Below are 18,952 nucleotides of genomic sequence, written 5' to 3' on the forward strand. Positions count from 1 at the left end.
ATTGTACACTTTAAAATGGTTCATTTTATGTTATGTGAATTTCACCTCAATTAATAAAATAAGTATTTTTAAAAAGGAAAAAGATACAGGGCTTTCCGTCAAAGAGGGGAAGGCCCCAAAAGTACAATGCCTACACAACAGCAGCAAGGCCTGTAAGGTCATTCCCACTTCACACAAAGCCAGGTGGAAAGCTTACAAAATTTCCTCAGGTGGACCCTAGTTTCAATAATAGCCACTTAACCGCACTTACCACCATACTGAACTCATTTTGGAGATTGAGAAAGCAGCAAAATGTTTATTAGAATCTTCTAGAAAGCTGTACCCTCGGTCACCTAGAAATCCCTACTAAAGAGTCCTATGAGCAATAGAGAACACCAGGGTGGAAATGGAAGAAGCCATATTTTTTTTTTAAGGTTTTTGTCTTGGGAGGTTACTCGTGAGGATTCACTAACCGCAAACGTTACATTTAAACCTTGGGGCTTATCTACGACGGATACACATGTCAATGGTGCAGCGTCTCACAGCAAAAAGCGAAAACCAAGCCTAAGCCTCTTTTTGCGGTGACAAAGCTTTGCTATAACGCTCACCGCCATACCCATCCGCGGGAACGCTCCCTTCACCAGTCGAAAAAGGCGGAGCCTCAGAGGACACTCCCGCCACACAGCGCGAGCTGCGCCGCTGGGCTTCCTGGGAATTGTAGTTTTAGTCACTCACCCTTCTCTCTCGTTCAGGCCAGTATGGAGTGTGCCAGAAAACTACAACTCCCAGAGTGCTCTGGAGTGGCTAGCGGCCGCGGCGTGACGACTGTGGCAGAGAAGGCCTGAGGGACTCTGCGTTCTGGAGTGGCGCTGCTTGGTCCGGTGGCAGATAGCAGGCTGCTGGCACCTCGGCTGAGGAGAACGGCGAGTCGGTTCGGCATTTACGGTCGGGTTCCCCGCGACGATGAGTGCTGCCAGGGAGTCCCATCCGCACGGGGTGAAGCGTTCAGCGTCCCCAGACGACGATGTAAATAACAATGGCGAAGTGGATGGATGAGGGTTGAGGCCTACTAAAAGTTAGGGTAGGCCGGGAAGGGTGGATGTAGAAGGAGGAAGCGCTTGAGGTGGCCCGAAAAGGGAGGTAGGACGAGAGGGAAAAAGACCTAGAGGAATGGGAAATGTCTCCCTTCCTTAGTTAGGGTCGGAAGGTTTGAAGAGGTCCACACACTTAAGAGCTAGAGGCCTGCGTAGGATGGGAGATCGAGGAAGGAAATACTGAATGGATGAGAAGTGAAAGAATAGTCGAGAGAGATCATATTTGTCTCTTTGGGGGCTGATGAAGCCTCTTAGTCGGGCATTTCTACTAAGGATAGAGACGGCAAGACCCTCCCTGTTTTAAGCTTCAAATGTTCCTGTGACAATGTCAAGATGTTCGTGCAGTTTGGGCAGATTTTCCTGCAGGGATTATTTTTGCGATGTACTGTGAAGAATTAAACTTAACTGTTACAGTTAAGAATAAACCCAGAACAGTATTGAACAAAAAAATTGTACCAGGGGAGTAATTTGGTACTGGCGCAAGGTCGTGAGGTCTTAGACGTTGAGACCTGGAAGTCCGTTTTGATGTCAAGTTCCTTCCTCCCTCCTTTCCCCGCTCTCCTCCCCTCCCCTTCTTCCCTATCCCTCAGCTTGTCAGTTTAAATAGCAAACCATTCGTTCCTTAAAGTAGTCAATTAAATATTTACTGCTATGCCAGGTGTTGAGAATTCAAAGATGAATAAGTATGTGCTTTTCCTAGGCCGTTTTGTGTATCCTAGCTCTAGCGCATTGTCATGAAGACTGCAGTAACCAGTAAACATGCAACTAGGTCCTTCATACAGTGGATAAATGCTATAGGAACGTTGATGGGGAAATTTTGGAGAGGGGAGCATGGAAAGGTCATCTTTGAAGATGGTGAAGGGACAACATTAGTTTTCTTTCAGTTTATTATTTAAAGAACTGTCGACTCCTGATTCTGAATGTGTAGAGTTCTTTCTTTTCTACAGTGCAATTCAGTGCCTTTCATGTGAATCGTAAAAGGCTCACTGAAATACTACTAGTGCATCATCAGTTGTAGCAAATGAGGTGATGTTAAGACCCACCCCCTTTTGGGTGGGTGGTGGGGTTAGGTCCAGAATAGTAAGTAAGGTTCTTTAAGGAAATTGCTTTTAGCTTTGCAGAAAGAGTAGTAATCAGAAGAGATTTGAGCGTGAATAGTTACATAGTCAGGTTTATTCATGCTCTGTGTGCCTATAACTGGCTTTTAGATCTTTTCTTGTTAATATAGTTATCCAGTACTTCAGCAATTTATCTATGCTTCTGAGTAAAGAAGGTCCCATTTTAAAAGCTATTACATTGTTTTCCTCCTGATAGTTAAGTGTGACTTGATTGCTAGAATGTTAGTCACCTGTTTTGCTAGACTCAGGTAATTTTTTAAATTGACAGAAAGCTCTTGATGATATTAAGTAATTTAACAGAAAGTTAAGTCTCTACAGCTTCTGATGGGATCACTTTAAATTAGATGACCTTCAAGACCTTTTCCAGTCTTAAATGCATTCATTGTCTTTGAAGGAGGTGATTGTAGTTGCAAATCAAATCAGGACCTAGTACCTTCACATACTAACTAAAATTGATTATTTTGCTAATTTTGTTATAGTGCAATACAGTAACCTATCCCTCGATAGCAATTTTTTTAAGTCAGTTTCTTTTCATATCAATTTTATTTGTGCTGGTAATTGGGAGTTATATTTAAATAATTGTTTTTAAAACATTTAAAAATATTTAAAAATACATCTAAGTTGTAGAAAATCAACTAATTATAACATGTACATAGTTGATCAACAGTTTCTAATGAACATCTACCCACTGCATGTAAAAGATAATCGAAGTTTTCTTTGCCCACTGACTTCACATGTTAAGTGGGAGTAACAAAACATTTTTAACGATGTTAAAAGTAGATACTAAATCACGGAATCCAACTCTAGGAAAATGCTGACAATGTTAGAAGTAAATTCTGAAATTTAACTACAGTATGTACTGGAGGTAGTAAATTCATTGCAGTTCTATCGTAAAGGGTATTAAGAATGCTGACAACTTAAAAATAGTTTTATTGGTTTGACTGGAGTGGAGAAATGAAAGTTATCTTTTAAGGAGAAGTGGGGAGGGTAATTTTAGTCAGTGGTGGAGAACCTCTTAAGAATGTACCCATGTGCCTTTCAGAATACAGCACTTTGACAAGGTACCTGCTGTTGTATGCTGAGGTCTTTGAAAGGAAGAACCAGAAGGACTTCATGATTGAAAAGAACATGAGGATTATAAATTGTAGATGATAAGGTTATTTATGTGAAGACATTGATGACATTTGCTTTTAATAGAGAGTTTGAGAAAGGGGGGTTTTGGACAATTATTTTTAACTTAATTTTATATATCTTTATAATCGTAGTTCATAAACTACTTTCACATATTCTGTCTCATTTGATCATGTACAGTATGATGTGGAAAAAGCAGAGGACTTAAGGCCAGAGGACTGAAGCAACTCCCTTAGCCTCTTGCTTCAGTGTCCTCATTTATTAAATGGACTCTTGAGAGAATGTAAGTGAAAAGTGGTTTGTGAGTTGTAAAAACATGAGGCAATTTTTAGGTGTTGTTATTAAGACAGTCTTTTAAAGAAGCCTCTCTCTTGATACTGAATTAAAACTAAGAAGTTAAATGCCAGGTCCAGATTCACAGAAAGCAGGTAATTTAGTGGGAATCAGAACTTAAGCTTTACTAGTAGTTTGATTCTTATTTTTTAACTATATTGAGCCAGAAATAGTTAAGAATTAACTGGTCTGTGAAAAGAAATGAGATGTCAGATGGAAAAAAGTAGAAATTTGGAACTTAGGTAACCAAAATTATGAGAACGTATAACCCCCCCAACCAAAAGAAATTTAGAAGAGCCATAAGTGGATATTGATTATGGTACAAATAATTACAACTCGTAAGCCCAGGAGAAATGGTCATCATTGCTTTATATTCTATTAGCCTTTTACAAATAATTTTCAGAAGTAAGAATAAAGGGATAGTGAAAAACAACCATTAGAAATTCCTATATGAATTTAACCATAAAAACCAAATTTCTGTCCCACATTTTCATGATATATAATCCCAGAATGATTAGCATCCTCTGAATACATCTAACAACTTATCAGTTGTCATGTGTGAAATGAACATATAATTTCAGATTTCAAATCTGTTTCTAATAGATGTTAGCTTTATTGTGATGCTATTCTAGTTGTTATAGTTACATCATCAAAATAAAGTACTACTTGAATTTTTTGAAACCTTTGATAGCTCATGATTTTATGTTGAAAGAGGGTTATCTTGAGAAAAACAAAATGGTCCAGGCTCTTATTGCAAAATATTGCAAGATGAAGTCCTTCCTCCTTTTGTGTGACTGTAGATGAGAGTATTATGTATCTTTTTTGTCCCCACCCCTTTTTTTTTTCTGTCTCATTGATTCCTGGATTGTAGAAAAGTTATTTAGTATTTCATCTTGCAAATAACTCAGTCTAAAATTTTTGCATATACAATTTTTCCACCATCATTAATTGAGAGTATACCATCTGTCATTTTTCATTCACCTATTTATTCAGAAATGCCTTCTGTCAATTTTCAATTTTTTTTACCTACTTGCCATTATGGGTAGAAATGAAAAATTCTGAATTATCAGCTGTGTCCAAAGAAAGCTAGAAGTAATCAACAGAGGGGTGATTCTTGAAAGATGATGCAATACTTTGGACAACACAATGAGAAAACTCTTCTACCATTTTTCTATTTTCTTATTATTTTAGTCATTTTTAGCATAGTTGGGAATAATTGATGAATTATAATGAAATAATTCTTACCTTTGTTTGAAGATGTAGGGGATTAAAATGAAATCATTCTTACATTTACTCAAGATGTAGGGAAAAATATCACTAGGATTCCATATTTGGATTTATAAAAGGGTTCAGTATTTGATATTGATAGACCCATTTGATAATTATAGAATGAGTTTTATTTTGTCCTTTTCAAAAAATTAATTTTCTCTTTGTTTGTTGGAAGACTTCTAAGAATGAAAGTCTGAACATATTTAATCTTTACAAAAACTAGAACTGCTCAAAAAGAAACTGAAAAACTAAAATGGGGTCCAGTAGTCTCTGATGTCATACTGTCCTTTAGAATATCACTAAAGCCAGAGTTTTTTAACTTCAACTAACAACTACGGCAGCTGTCTGGGTTCACAGTACTAGGTGCTCTAGGGCCCTGTAAGGCTCTGGGTCAGTAGGTCTCAAAGTGGGGTCCCCCACATCAACAGCAGCATCACGTAGGTATTTGTTAGATATGAAATCCACGAGCCCCACCTCAGACCTGAATCTGAAACTGTTGGGTTTCTAACAAGTAGTCTATGTTCTAACAAGCCCTCCAGGTGATTCTGATAGAAGCAAACTTTTGAGAATTACAGGTCTGGCTGCAAAAGAACTAAAAGATTCTACCTTGAGGTAACAGAAAAGGAGTACAGATGCTCTTCCCACTTATGATGTGGTTACATCCTGATAAACCCACTGTAAGTTGAAAATACTGTAAATCAAAAATGCAAACCTAACGTACCAAACATCAAAGTTTAGCCTGGCCAGTTTATACTGCATGGATATCATTTTTGCACCATCAAAAACTCGAAAAATACTAAGTGGAACCATCGTAAGTTGGGGACAGGCTGTATATTTTAATTCAAATGTGAAGCACATGCTTAAGTTTCTAAACAAGAGAGAGCCCTGTTTATAGTAAAAAGTGACAGGGAAAAAACTTAGGATTTATTGGTAGACTTTAAAATGTTTAATATTTATTATTATGCAAAATTAATTTACTAATTTCTTTTCTAGCTTGGCTCTAGCAATTGGGAGGCAGCAGACTTAGGTAATGAAGAAAGAAAACAAAAGTTCTTGAGACTTATGGGTGCAGGAAAGGTAAGCATCAGATAGTATGCATTATTATCTTTTCTGTGAAAATAATGTCCTTTTTTGTATCAAGTGAGAAGGACTAAATATACTTGGATCCTATTTTCCTGTTCTGCTAGATTATTTTAGGCTTTGGGAAAGGGAACTGACCTAACCAAGCATTTAAAAATGTATACTATTTCTTAGGATTCTTATGGCCTCTGGGCAGTAAGGTTTAGAGACTATGTAGAAAAAATTTTTGGTTTGAGGAGACACCTGTGGAAGAAAGAAGATGCTAAAGATTATGATTTGCCATTTGTTCACCTGATGATTTGATGCAAAGTATTTCTGGGCAAACCATTTGGTAGGTCTTTCATAGTTTATAACTCCTTCCCACCCTTGAGGTAGTAGCCAAGGGAGTAGCCTTTATGAAAAACCTAATATTTAAAATGTTCAACATATTTTGAGAAATCCCTTTCAGTTTGATTAACATAATAGAAGGCATAAAAGATAGAGGTGTTGGGAAAACATCGCCTATTGGGAAAAAACCCTTCTTACTCCTAGCAGTTCATTTTTACAAGTAAATCTCATGCTTTCTAGATGTTTATTTTTTTGTAAGCAAATACATTTATTTTCCTAACATTGTCACAGTAGTCTTCCTACAAATCTAATGTGGAAGAAGTAGGAAAACTTTTTTCTCTTTTAAGATCCTTAAAATGAAATTCTGCTTTATATTTTTGTTATTCATATAGAAATGTATTTGTGCATTTTACCAGCAATTATTGACCAATATATGCTGGGCACTGTAGTAGGACTGAGGTGGGGCTTCATAGATCAATAATGCAAGTTTGGAGCCATGATGTAATGGAGGAAACCAGGTAATAACAATATGGAATTACAATTGCTATGACAGAGCTATGCATGTAGTGCTATGGGATCAGCAGACAAGGGTAGCTAACTATGGCTTAGCTGTAAAGAAAGCTTCTCAGAAACAGAATTGATGTGAATCTGAAAGGATGAGGAGTTAGCCAGACTACAACAGTGGGGTTGGAGGTAGGGAGAGGAGATGCACAAACATAAAGACCTATACAAAGGAAGTATTTGTATTAATACCTCATTAATCCAAATTTCCCATAATTTATAATTTATCATAGAAAGTAGCCTGAAGTTTGTCTTGGGTCATGCAGGTAAAAAATTTGCTAAGAATATATAAAGTAAGTAATAGTTTAGGGGGTATGCTCAACCTAGTGTAATGAAAACTCTTTAATTACTTAGGAAGAACACCTTAACGCAAAAAGTATGAAATTTAGCTACCAGTAGTCAATTATATCTCAATAAAACTAGAAGGTAGAACAGATTGAATGATCGAAAAAGAAATATGGCTACCAATAAATTAGCTGTTTAGCATCCATTACATTCTTTGCTAGCAGGGCAAGATTGTAGCTTTGATCCTTTTATATATGCTGATTAGATTTATTCTGCTTTGTGGCCACAAAGTAGATCCTAATCCTAGCCAGTTACGTGAGTATTTTATTGGTCACAAGGAGAACTAGCTGGGAAGGTATGAAGAGACCAATGTAGTACTATTGTCATCCTAGAATAATTTGGTGCCATTATATATTCTTTTTAATGAGGTGTCTTCTGCATTGTAAAGAAGCAGCATATTGAATCATTGATTTGCTTATGTGTTAATGGCATGTAAGGCAATAAGCATTAATGCTTGAAGCTTTCAGTAGTGTCATTTTTGGGTTTCGAGAATGTATCTGTAATCCTTTCACAATAGGATGATTTGTTAACTATATCTTCACAGATAATTAAGATTGCAGAGTCACTCTGTTTTAATAAACAGTTTATTTCTTTACCTTATGAAACTGATATGAACCATAAATAGTGGATTGGAACTGATAAATTGAGAGTACTAATTATGTATCCAAATCAATTGGTAACTTTGAATCAGATTTATTATGTTCTATAGAACTAAGATTGTTTTAAATTGTGTTCTTTTTGACAATTTGAGATTGAGTGTTCATTGTAGTCAAATATTAGGTTGGTACAAAAGTAATTGCAGTTTAAAAGGTTAAAAATAATTGCAAAAACCGAAATTACTTGTGCACCAATCTAATAGTGATGAGTTAGCTATTTGATTGTGATATGTTGTAAATAGTAATGATTACTTTCATTTTTTATATTTTAAAGATCTGTCACTTTGTTCATTATAAGTCTTAATTTCATTTTTATTTAGCTAAATAATCTCATTTGCTTTGTCTCCATGAGACATGCCTGAGGCATCAGAAAGAGAAGGTGGAAAAGTTAGAGTAACTAATTTAACTGGCCTTTTAGGAAAGAAAATGTTTAGATTCACTTAATTTTCTAGTTTTCTATCCTTCCCATTTAAAATTCCAACTTGATCTCTATATACTCTCTACCTCTTTGTCCTGCTCTGTTTTTGTGTATTTTAATAACATTTACATCTTCTAAGGCACTACAATTTACTTAACTGATTTCGTCCCCTCCCCATCCCTATCCTTGCTAAAATGTGCTACGTTCCATAAAGATGAGGATCTTAATTTAATCTTTTTTCTTCAATGTATCCCAGAAGCCTAGATTAGTATTGGGCACATAGTAGACACTCAGTAATTACATTAAATTAATGGTCTTAAATTCTAACACATTTTCTGCCTTGTAGAAAGAACATACTGGTCGTCTTGTTATAGGAGATCATAAATCAACATCTCATTTCCGAACAGGTAAGACACTAAAATATAATTAAAGTAGAGGTGCTAAATTTGGAACATGAGATATTTGTACATACTTCAGGATATTCTAACTCCTGTGTATAATTGTGTTGACAATTAAAATATTAGAATTGGAAATGTATGTAATATATGTAAACATGTTACATATATCATGCAACAATTAGCATTTACTTTGATTTTTAAAAGATTTGGGAGTATACATCAATATGATGTTCTGACTAAGAAACTGACCCTTTTCTGTCTTCATTTTTACTGATTATAACGTATTTTAATTGTAGTGAGGTCTTATGCCTCATCTTGCCAACTGTAGTATGTATTGAATTTATATTTTTTACTTTATAAATTATTTAGCATATAATGTTATAGTGGCATATTATACTGATTTACAGTTTATTCACTAAGGTTTGCTCCGAAATCTTTGAAGACTATGCACTCATTGCAAAGCCTAAAGAAATTAACTCTTGTGGGGAGGAAACTTTTAAAAAAAGAACTGAAAATGAATTTGAATTCATTGCTAAAGAGGGCAGTTTTCTCCTATGTAAAATTGACCCTACTCTTGGACCTTAATAACAACAGGGCATAATGACCTTGGTATATTTAACAAAGGTTTTAATTAAATTATTTAAATTAGCTTTATACTGACCTAGAATATGTAGCACATTTTAGAAATTAATAGGTCTTGTATTTTTCTGGTGTTAATTTCAAATTGATTTGCATTGCTACAAAAGGTTTAAAGAGTCCCTGACCTTTGCAGAATATTTAACTGCTACATTCTTTTAAACTGAGGGCTTTATGAATTAAAATAATGGAAAGCACCAACATTTCTGATTAAAATGTGAAGTTCTTATATTTACAAATTAAAATGTCATGTACAGAAAACTTTGTATTGTAATGTTGAGTTCTTGCGTGGTAAATTCATAGGTGGTGGTTTAGTTTTCTGCTTCATAACTGCATACAGCAGAATATATGTAAAAAATATATAGCAGTGTTGCACGATAAAATAAGTTTATTTTACTTCAATAAATTGATATGCAAAGAAAGGCATAAAGGAGAGCCATTACAAGGTCATTTTAGTTACCCATTCTCTGACAGAATAGCTTGTCTTTTCATTGTTTCTGTTCAGAGACAAGATTTATTTGGAGGTTTTTTTCATATGTGACTAGAAGTAGACTTTCAGGAGACAATTAGACGATAAGCTACAATATATAATGCCCAGAATTCTTGGTAATTAATATTTACAGTACAGTGGTACCTCGGTTGACGAACATTTCGGTTTACGAGTGCTGTAAATTTTTTAGATCTGTGGTATCATTAGATAGGGAAATTCATGCCAAATTTGCAGTTTTAGGGGTTGATTTTAAAGGTCTGGAACAGATTAATCCATTTTGCATTACTTTCTATGGGAAAGCCATACCTCAGTTTTTGAACGTTTCAGAACCTGAACGGTCTTCCAGAACGGATTATGTTCAAAAACCAAGGTACCACTGTATCTGAACTTCAGGCACTTCTTTCTGAGACTCATATGTCTGGTGTGAATTATCACATGAAAATATACAAGTTTTTCATCTTTTATGTATAAACACTTCTGTAGTTCAAAGCATTGGTTCCTAAAGAAGTAATCATAAATATATCCTTCAATTATTTTATGTCTATTAGATAACTACCTATGGTATAGAAATCCATCCACAAAATTAATTGTACGTTAGTCACAGTTGGGGAAATCAGCCCTGAATATAATAGCATCTGTATTATGGATTTTTTGTGTAATCAAATATTTTTATGATTTGACTGAAATATAACCAAAGTACACTGGACATGCAGGGGAAGAAGACAAGAAAATCAATGAAGAACTGGAGTCTCAATATCAGCAAAGTATGGACAGTAAACTGTCAGGAAGATATCGACGACATTGTGGACTTGGCTTCAGTGAGGTAGTAATTAATGTGTTTTCATTAAATGGGAAGATAATGAATTTCCACTTTGATATCATTTACTTCGGTTAGATTCCTGTAGCAGTTAAGAAAGCTTTCTTGATAAAGTTACTTAAAATATTTTTATATGCTCAACTAGGTCTTTGTAGATAATAAGAACAGATATTTTTGAGAGATCAGTAAGTTTTTTGATACCAGCTTAATGTAAATTCTGCTTAATCACTAGGGCACATCTTTTTTTTCAGTTATAGTTGATGTAAAATATATTAGTTTCAGGTGTACAACATAGTGATTAGACAATTATATACCTTATGAAGTGATAACCACGATAACTATAGTACCCTTTGGCACCATACAAAGTAATTACAATATATTGACTATATTCCCTGTGTTCTACTGTACATTTTTATAACTGGCAATTTGTACTTTTAATCCTGTTCACATTTTATACTCATCTTCCTAACCCCACCCCTCCCCTAATCTGTCAACCATCCATTTGTTCTGTCTTACAAGTTTGTTTTTGTTTGTTTATTTTCTGTTTTAGATTACACATACAAGTGAAATACTGTGGTATTTGTCTTTCCCTAACTTATTTCACTTAGCGTACTACCTTCTAGGTCCTTCCATGTGGGGCAAAGGGCAGATTTAATTCTTTTTTTATGGCTGAGTAACAATATTCCATTGTGTGTATGTACCACATCTTTATCCATCTGTCTATCGCTGGACACCTAGGTTCCTTCCATATCACAGCTATTGTAAATAATACTGCAGTGAACATAAGGGTGCATGTATCTTTTCACATTAGTCTTTTGAATTCCCTTAGAGAGATACCCAGAAGTGGAATTTTTTGAGGAACCTCTGTACTGTTTTCCTTAATGGCTGTACCAATTTGCAACCCCACCCCTGGTCTATGAGGGTTCCCGGTTTTCCACATCCTTGCCAACACTTACTGTTTGTTGATTTATTGATGAAAGTGATTCTGACAAGTGTGAGGTGATACTCATTGTGATTTTAATTTGCATTTTCTGGCTAAACGATGCTGAGCATCTTTCATATGTATCATTGGCGAATATCTTCTATTCAGTAGGTTGTCTTTTTGTTGATGGTTTCCTTTGCTGTACAAAAACTTTGTAGTTTGATGTGCTCCCATTTGTTTTTCTTTTGTTTCCCTTGCTGGAGGAGACATATCCAAAACAATGTTGCTGAAGTAGTGTCAAAGAGTTTACTGCATGTCTTTTATGGTTTCAGGTCTTACATTTAAGTCTTTTGTCCATTTTGAATTTGTTTTTGTATATGGTACAAGAAAGTGGTCCAGTTTTGTTTTGTTTTAATGTATCTGTCCAGTTTTCCCAACACCATTTATTGAAAATACTATCTTTACCCCATTGTATAGTCCTACCTCTTTTGTTATGACGTAATTGACTATATAGTGTGGGTTTATTTCTGGGCTTTCGATTCTCTTCCATTGATCTTTGTGTCTGTTTTCATGCCAGTACCATGCTATTTTGATTACTGTAGCCTCGTGGTATAGTTTGATATCAGGGAGCGTGATACCTCCAACTTTGTTCTTTATCAGTATGCTTTGGCTATTCGGGGTCGTTCCCTATAATGTGGTTCCATATAATTATAGGATTGTTCTAGTTCTGTGAAAGAAACTGGTATTTTAGAGATTGCTTTGAATCTGTACATTGCTGTGGTTAATATAGAAATTTTAATGATGTTAATTTTTGCAACTCATTTATGTCTTCAGTTTCTTTCACAATGTCTTAATAGTTTTCTGAACACAGATATTTCACTGCCTTTGTTAACAATTTATTCCTAGGTATTTTCTTTTTGATGCAATACTAATTGGGATTGTTTTCTTAATTTCTCTTTCTGATAGTTTGTTATTGGTGTAAATAACAATTTACAACAGTAACAATTGGTGAAAATGCAAACAATTTCTGAACATTAGTTTTGTATCTTGCTACTTTACTGATTAGTTCTGACAGTTTTTTGGTGGAGTCTTTAGGATTCTCTATACTATGTCATCTGCAAATAATAACAGTTTTACTTCCTTTCCAATTTGGATGCCTTTATTTCTTATTCTTGTCTGATTGCTGTGGCTAGGACTTCCAATACTGTGTCAAATAAAATTAGAATGGACATCCTCGTGTTCTAACTGTTCTTAAAGGAAAAGCTTTCAGCTTGTCACCACTGAGTATGCTTTTAGCTGTGGGTTTGTCATATATGGTCTTTATTATGTTGATGGTATGTTCCCTATATCCCCACATTGCTAAGAATTTTTATCATAAATGGATGTTGAACTTTGTCAGATTTAAATCATATGATCATATGACTTTTATCCTTCATTTTGTTTACCTGGAGTATCACGTTAATTGATTTGTGGATGCTGAACCACCCTTGCATCCCTGGAATAAATTCCACTTGATCATGGTGTATGATCTTTTTTATGTATTGCTGAATTTGATGTGCTAATATTTTGTTGAGGATCTTTGCATCTGTGTTCATTGGGGCTATTGGCCTATACTCTTTATTTTGTAGTGTCTTTGTCTGGTTTTGGTATCAGGGTAGTGCTGGCCTCTAAAATGAGTTTGGGAGCTTTCCCTTCTCTTTGGTTTTTTGAAATAGTTTGAGATACATAGATATTAATTATTCTTTGTTTGGTAGAATTCACGTGTGCAGCCATCTGGTCCAGGACTTTTGTTTGTTGGGAGTTTTGATTATTGATTCAATTTCGTTACTAGTAATCGGTCTGTTCAGATTTTGTTTCTTCAATTTATTCTTGGAAGAATATATGTTTCTAGGAATTGACCCATTTCTTCCAGGTTGTCCAATTTGTTGGATATAATGTTCATAGTATTTTATATAATCCTTTGTATTTCTGCAGTGTCCGTTGTGACTTCTCTTTCATTTCTGATTTTATTTGAGCCCTCTCTTTTTTCTTGAGTCTGTCTAAAGTTTTATCAATTTTGTATATTTTTTCAGAGAACCAGCTCTTTGTACTTGAAAATTGTATTTATTCAAGAGCTTGTTAATTATTGTTTGTAGGTAGAAGACCATGATGGGGAAGATCAGGTAGCTGGAGATGATGATGATGATGATGATGATTCACCTGACCCCGAAAGTCCAGATGACTCTGAAAGCGATTCAGAGTCAGAGAAAGAAGAATCTGCTGAAGAGCTCCAGGCTCCTGAGCACCCTGATGAAGTGGAGGATCCCAAAAACAAAAAAGATGCAAAGAGCAACTACAAAATGATGTTTGTTAAATCCAGTGGGTCATAACTCCCAAACACTTAGTCTTTGTATTAAAAGTAAGCCTTATTGTTATAATGCACAGTGGAGGACTGCTTATAGAGCACAGACCTTTGTATTATAATTTTTAAAAAGGCCCTTTTAAGTAATTACAAAGAGTGTTTGCTTTCAGATGCCATGGGTTACACTTTTATGGGCATGACTAAAACCATTTTTGTAAAGAGTAAGAGTTGTATAAAATAAGAAATAAATACAGTACTCAATTTCCTTTCATATTAGTATCATCAAACCTCTAATCTCAGCTTTTTACCCCTTCAAATAGTTATGTGGGAGACACTGTTTTTTGTTCGTGGTAGCTGTCTGTTTGTTTCTTCTATTTTTCTCATAAAATGTTTATCTGATACTGTGATGTGTTCATGGAAAAAATTATTTTATTATACTTTGTTATAGTAGAATCTATTCATCATGGCTATTTCTGCTGCCAGTAATAATCTAAATTAATGTTGGCAAAAGGTTAAGTATTTAGTTTACTCTTTCTGATTCAGCTCTACTCTTTTGGACCAAAGTAACATGAGAGCAAATACTTTTTACACCCGTTAGGATGTAGTTACCACTGTCATACATTTGGAATGCTGTGATCCCAAGCAGTCTGTATATAATTTGAATTTCATTGTATGTTAGGTTTTTGGTAATATCTGGCCAATTTTTACAGAAGAAATTATTTCTCTGATCATTTGGTCCTATCTATTTAGGAATATGTAAAACAATTTTTTTTTAAGGTAATATGTGACCAAAGTTAATTTTCTTCTTAAGGCCTAAATAAAGAAAAAGCAGTTTCCCGTACTTGGTTGTGATACCTTTATCCTCATTGTCTAAAAATGAGGAACAGGCTTATTGAACAAGAAGCTGAAAGAAATTCTCTTCATTTTATCCCAGTGCTGTTTATCTTGATTATCTAATTCCTATAAAGTAGTATGGCTTTCTGATTTTATTGCTACTTCTGTTAGAGTAAGATTAGAATTATCTGACTACTGTTATGTGGTTGATTTGTACAGCAGATTTACACAAACTGAATTATGGACTAGTCAATGATCTTTGAGTAATGGGGTCCAAAATATTAATGTTTCTAAGTAACATGTTCAAAGACTTGAATCAAACCTGTAAGAGATGTGTTGGGTTTTTAAAATTATTCCTATGTCATTTTGAAATTCAGAGTGTATTGGAGTGTAGGAGCTAGAACAGGTGATTTCTGGTTTATGCAATCCATCCTGAAATATTTTTCATCTTAGACCCCCAACATTTGTCTTTTTATTTTTATTTTTATTCACATTGTTTTATAATAGGTGCTACCCAGTATAGCAGAATACTGAGTAAGGGGGTAGTAGACAGATTGTGTGATACCTAACACAATTTGGTTTAAACAAGTTTGGCGTTATTCAACAAATTTCACTTTGGCCACTGGTTTCTGAACATCTAGTCTGTTGGGTTGCTTATTACAAGTAAGTAGAATATGAAGACTGATTCACGTTTAAGAGTGGAAGAGGGCAAGATTGGTATTACATTTTTTTAAAGCATTTTCATCAATTTATTGTTCAGATGTGCTGGGTTGTTTATAAATCCTGGTTCTTATATGTAAATAGACAGTCCTTCTAAAATAACTACACTGAAAGACATTTTTTCTTCATCTCCAAATAGAGGAAATTCTCATTCAGATTCATATATTATTGGACATTGACATAATTCAGGGTTGGAATAAATTTAGGTCTGTTGGTCCATGTGGCCTAGTGTCCCAGCCCTACATTAAATATCATGGCTGTCTTTTAAGCATGAACATTGAGTGGTGGTTTTTTTTCCTTATTAAATTGGGGGAAGAAAACAAAGGAAGACAGATGCTATTACATCTTGATATCCCTATTTAAAAAGTGCCACATGGAGAGAGAGAAATTATTTTTGTGCAGTGAAATACACTCCTCAAGTGTTTGCCTATACCAATGATCTAACAGTCTTAAAAAAAATTTTAAAGTATAATTGGCATACAGTATTACATTAGTTTCAGGTTTACAACATGGTGATTCAATATTTATATATCTAAAGATGTGAACACCACAGTAGGTCTGCTAACCATCTGTCACTGTATAAGTTACCACAGTTATTGACTATGTTCCTCTCACCTTTTTCACCCATCCCTCCACGCCCCTCTGGCAATCAGCCGTTCTTTGTTTCTGTCTTTGTTTTTTTCATTTGATTTTTTTTAAATTCAACATATAAGTGAAATCACGTGATACTTGTCTGACTTATTTCACTTAATATCCTCTAGTTCCATACATGTCACTAGTGGCAGGATTTCATTCTTTTTTATTGACAAGTAATGAGTGTGTACATACATACACATCTTCATCCACTCATCGATTGATGGACACCTAGATTGTTTACCTGTCTTTGCTGTTGTAAATAATGTTGCAGTGAACCTAGGAGTGCATATTTCTTTTCAAATTAGTGTTTTCGTTTTCTTCAGATACACAAACGGAATTGCTGGGTTGTATGGTGGTTCTATTTTTAGTTTTTTTGAGAAATCTCCATACTGTTTTTACAGTGGCTACACCATGTAGTCCCACCAACAGTGCACGAGGGTTCCCTTTTCTCCACATTCTTGCCAACTTATTTGTTGACTTTCTGATAACAGCCATTCTTACTAGTGTGAGGTAGTATCTCATTGTGGTTTTGATTTGTATTTCCCTGATGAGTGATATTGAGCATCTTTTCATATGTCTGTTGGCCATCTGTACGTCTTTGGAGAAATGTCTCTTCACATCCTCCACCCATTTTTTTTTTTTTAATCAAGTTATTTTGTTATTGAATTGTATGAGTTCCTTACACGTTTTGGATATCCGCCCCTTACTAGATGTATCATTGACGAATGTCTTCTCCCATTAAGTAGGTTGTCTTTTTCTTTTGTTGATGGTTTTCGTCACTACAGAAGCATTTTAGTTTGTAGTCTCATTTGTTTATCTTCCCTTTTGTTTCCCTTGCGCAAAGGGACATATATGAAAAGATACTACTAAGACTGATGTCAAATAGTTTACTACCTATGTGTTTCTCTAAGAGTTTTATGTTTTCAGGTCTTACATTTAAGTCTAATCCATTTTGAGTTTATTTGGGTATAAGAGAGTGGTCCAGTTTCATTTTTTGCATGTACCTGTCCAGTTTTCCCAACACCACTTGTTGAAGACACTGTCATTTCTCCATTACATATTCTTGCTTTGTTATTCATAGATTAATTGACCATAAAAATGAGGGTTTATTTCTGGGCTCTAATCTGTTCCATTGACCTATGTTTCTGTTCCCACCCATACTGCTTTATTATAGCTTTTTGAAATCGGAGAGTGTACTATGTTGAACTGTTCTTATTTCTCAAGATGTCCTTAGCTGTTTGTAGTCTATTGGTTCCACATAAATTTTAGGATTGTTTTTTTCTAGTTCTGAGGAGAATGCCATGATATTTTGATAGGGATTGCATTGAATTTATAGATTGGGTAGTATGGATATTTTCATATTAATCTTTCCAATCCATTATGTCGGTATATCCTTCCATTTATTTGTGTCCTCTTCAATGTCTTCAGTGTCTGAATAGATCTTTCACCTCCTAGGTTAAACGTATTCCTAGGTATTTTATTCTTTTCGATACAGTTGTAAATGGGATTGTTTTCTTAATTTCTCCTGATCATTATTAGTGTTTAAAAATGGATTTCTGTATATTTTGTATCCTACTACTTAGATGAATTCATCTATTGATTGTTGTTTTTTTTTGGTGGATTCTTTAGGAGTTTATGTCATGTCGTCTCTGAATAGTGACAGTTCTTTCCGATTTGATTGGTTTTTATTTTTCTTGTCTGCTGTGGCTAGGACTTATTATATTTAATAACATTGATGAGAGGTGGCATTCTTGTCTTCCTGATCTAAGAAAAAGCTTTCAGCTTTTCACTATTGAGTATATTAGCTGTTGGCTTGTCCTATATAGCCTTGATCATTTTGAGGTTATTTCCTTCTATCCCCGTGTTGAAAGTTTTTGTCATAAATGGATGTTGAATTTTATCAAATGCTTTTTCTACATCAGTTGAGATGATCATAATGATTTTCATCCCTTAATTTATTAATGTCATGTATCATATTGTTTTGTGGATATTGAACCATTCCTACATTCCTGTTACAAATCCCACTCGATCACAGTGTGTAATCTTTTTAATGTATCGTTGAATTTGGTTTGCTAGTATTTTGAGAATTTTTACATCTATTTCATCACAGATATTGGCCTGTTTTTTTGTGGGTTTTTTTGTAATATCTGTCTGGTTTTTATATCAGAATAATGCTGGCCTTATAGAATGAGTTTGGAAGCCTTCGTTCCTCTTCAATTTTTTAAAATATTTTGAGAAGGATAGGTGTTCTTTAAATGTTTGGTGGAATTCACCTGTGAAGGCTTTTGTTTTTTGATCACTGCTTTAATTTCATGGCTGGTAATGGGTCTGTTTAGATTTTCTGTTTCTTCCTGGTTCAGTCTTGTTTCTAAAAGTTTGTCCTTTTTTTCCTAGGTTGTCCAATTTCTTTGTACATAGTTGTTCATAGTATTGTTTCATGATCCTTTCTCTTTAAGTTCCATTTAAAGTAATTATTGATAGGTATGTAGTTACTGTCTTTTTATTGTTTTTTGTTTGTTTTTGTAGTTCTCTGTTTCTTCTCTTGCTCTCTTTTATGTTGATGACTTTCTATAGTATGATGTTTGGTTCTTTTCTGTGTATTTCTTGTCTTTTATAGACTTTTGGTTTGCAGTTACCATGTGCTTCATACACCAACCATATTTATAGCAGTCTGTCTTAAGTTGATGGTAACGTAAGTTCAAACATATTCTAAAATCATGACAAGTTTTACACACAACCCAAGTTTGTTTTGTTTTTTTACCTCTTGTGTATGTTTCTCTGTATCTCATGTTGCAGTTACACATGATCTTCCTACTTTTGTCTTTTAACTTTTGTGCTAGCTATATA

At 34.6% G+C, this 18,952-nt stretch overlaps 1 protein-coding gene across 2 annotated transcripts; it reads left to right on the plus strand.

Moving 5' to 3' along the window:
- Nucleotides 1-800: 800 nt before the first annotated feature.
- On the plus strand, nt 801-14,756 carry C14H11orf58 (chromosome 14 C11orf58 homolog). Of its 2 annotated transcripts, none has more exons than XM_019746659.3 (5): nt 801-1,005; nt 5,918-6,001; nt 8,658-8,718; nt 10,549-10,658; nt 13,710-14,756. In XM_019746659.3, exons 1-5 carry the CDS (start codon nt 943-945, stop codon nt 13,941-13,943), a joined length of 552 nt encoding a protein of 183 aa, XP_019602218.1. In that variant the 5' UTR covers nt 801-942; the 3' UTR covers nt 13,944-14,756. The 2 variants fall into 2 exon arrangements, with proteins under 2 accessions (XP_019602218.1, XP_019602219.3); XM_019746660.3 differs by lacking the exon at nt 801-1,005 and adding an exon at nt 5,034-5,601.
- The last annotated feature ends 4,196 nt before the right edge of the window (nt 14,757-18,952 follow it).

This window comes from Rhinolophus sinicus, chromosome 14 (assembly GCF_057876585.1).
Source record: "Rhinolophus sinicus isolate RSI-liver-muscle chromosome 14, RSI-T2T, whole genome shotgun sequence".
NCBI lineage: Eukaryota > Metazoa > Chordata > Mammalia > Chiroptera > Rhinolophidae > Rhinolophus > Rhinolophus sinicus.

Coding starts and splice junctions, on each gene's coding strand:
- C14H11orf58 (XM_019746659.3), top strand. CDS start 943: ATGAGTGCTGCCAGGGAGTCCCATCCGCACGGGGTGAAGCGTTCAGCG. Junction 1,006..5,917: donor CAGCGTCCCCAGACGACGAT/GTAAATAACAAT, acceptor TTTCTTTTCTAG/CTTGGCTCTAGCAATTGGGA. Junction 8,719..10,548: donor AACATCTCATTTCCGAACAG/GTAAGACACTAA, acceptor CTGGACATGCAG/GGGAAGAAGACAAGAAAATC.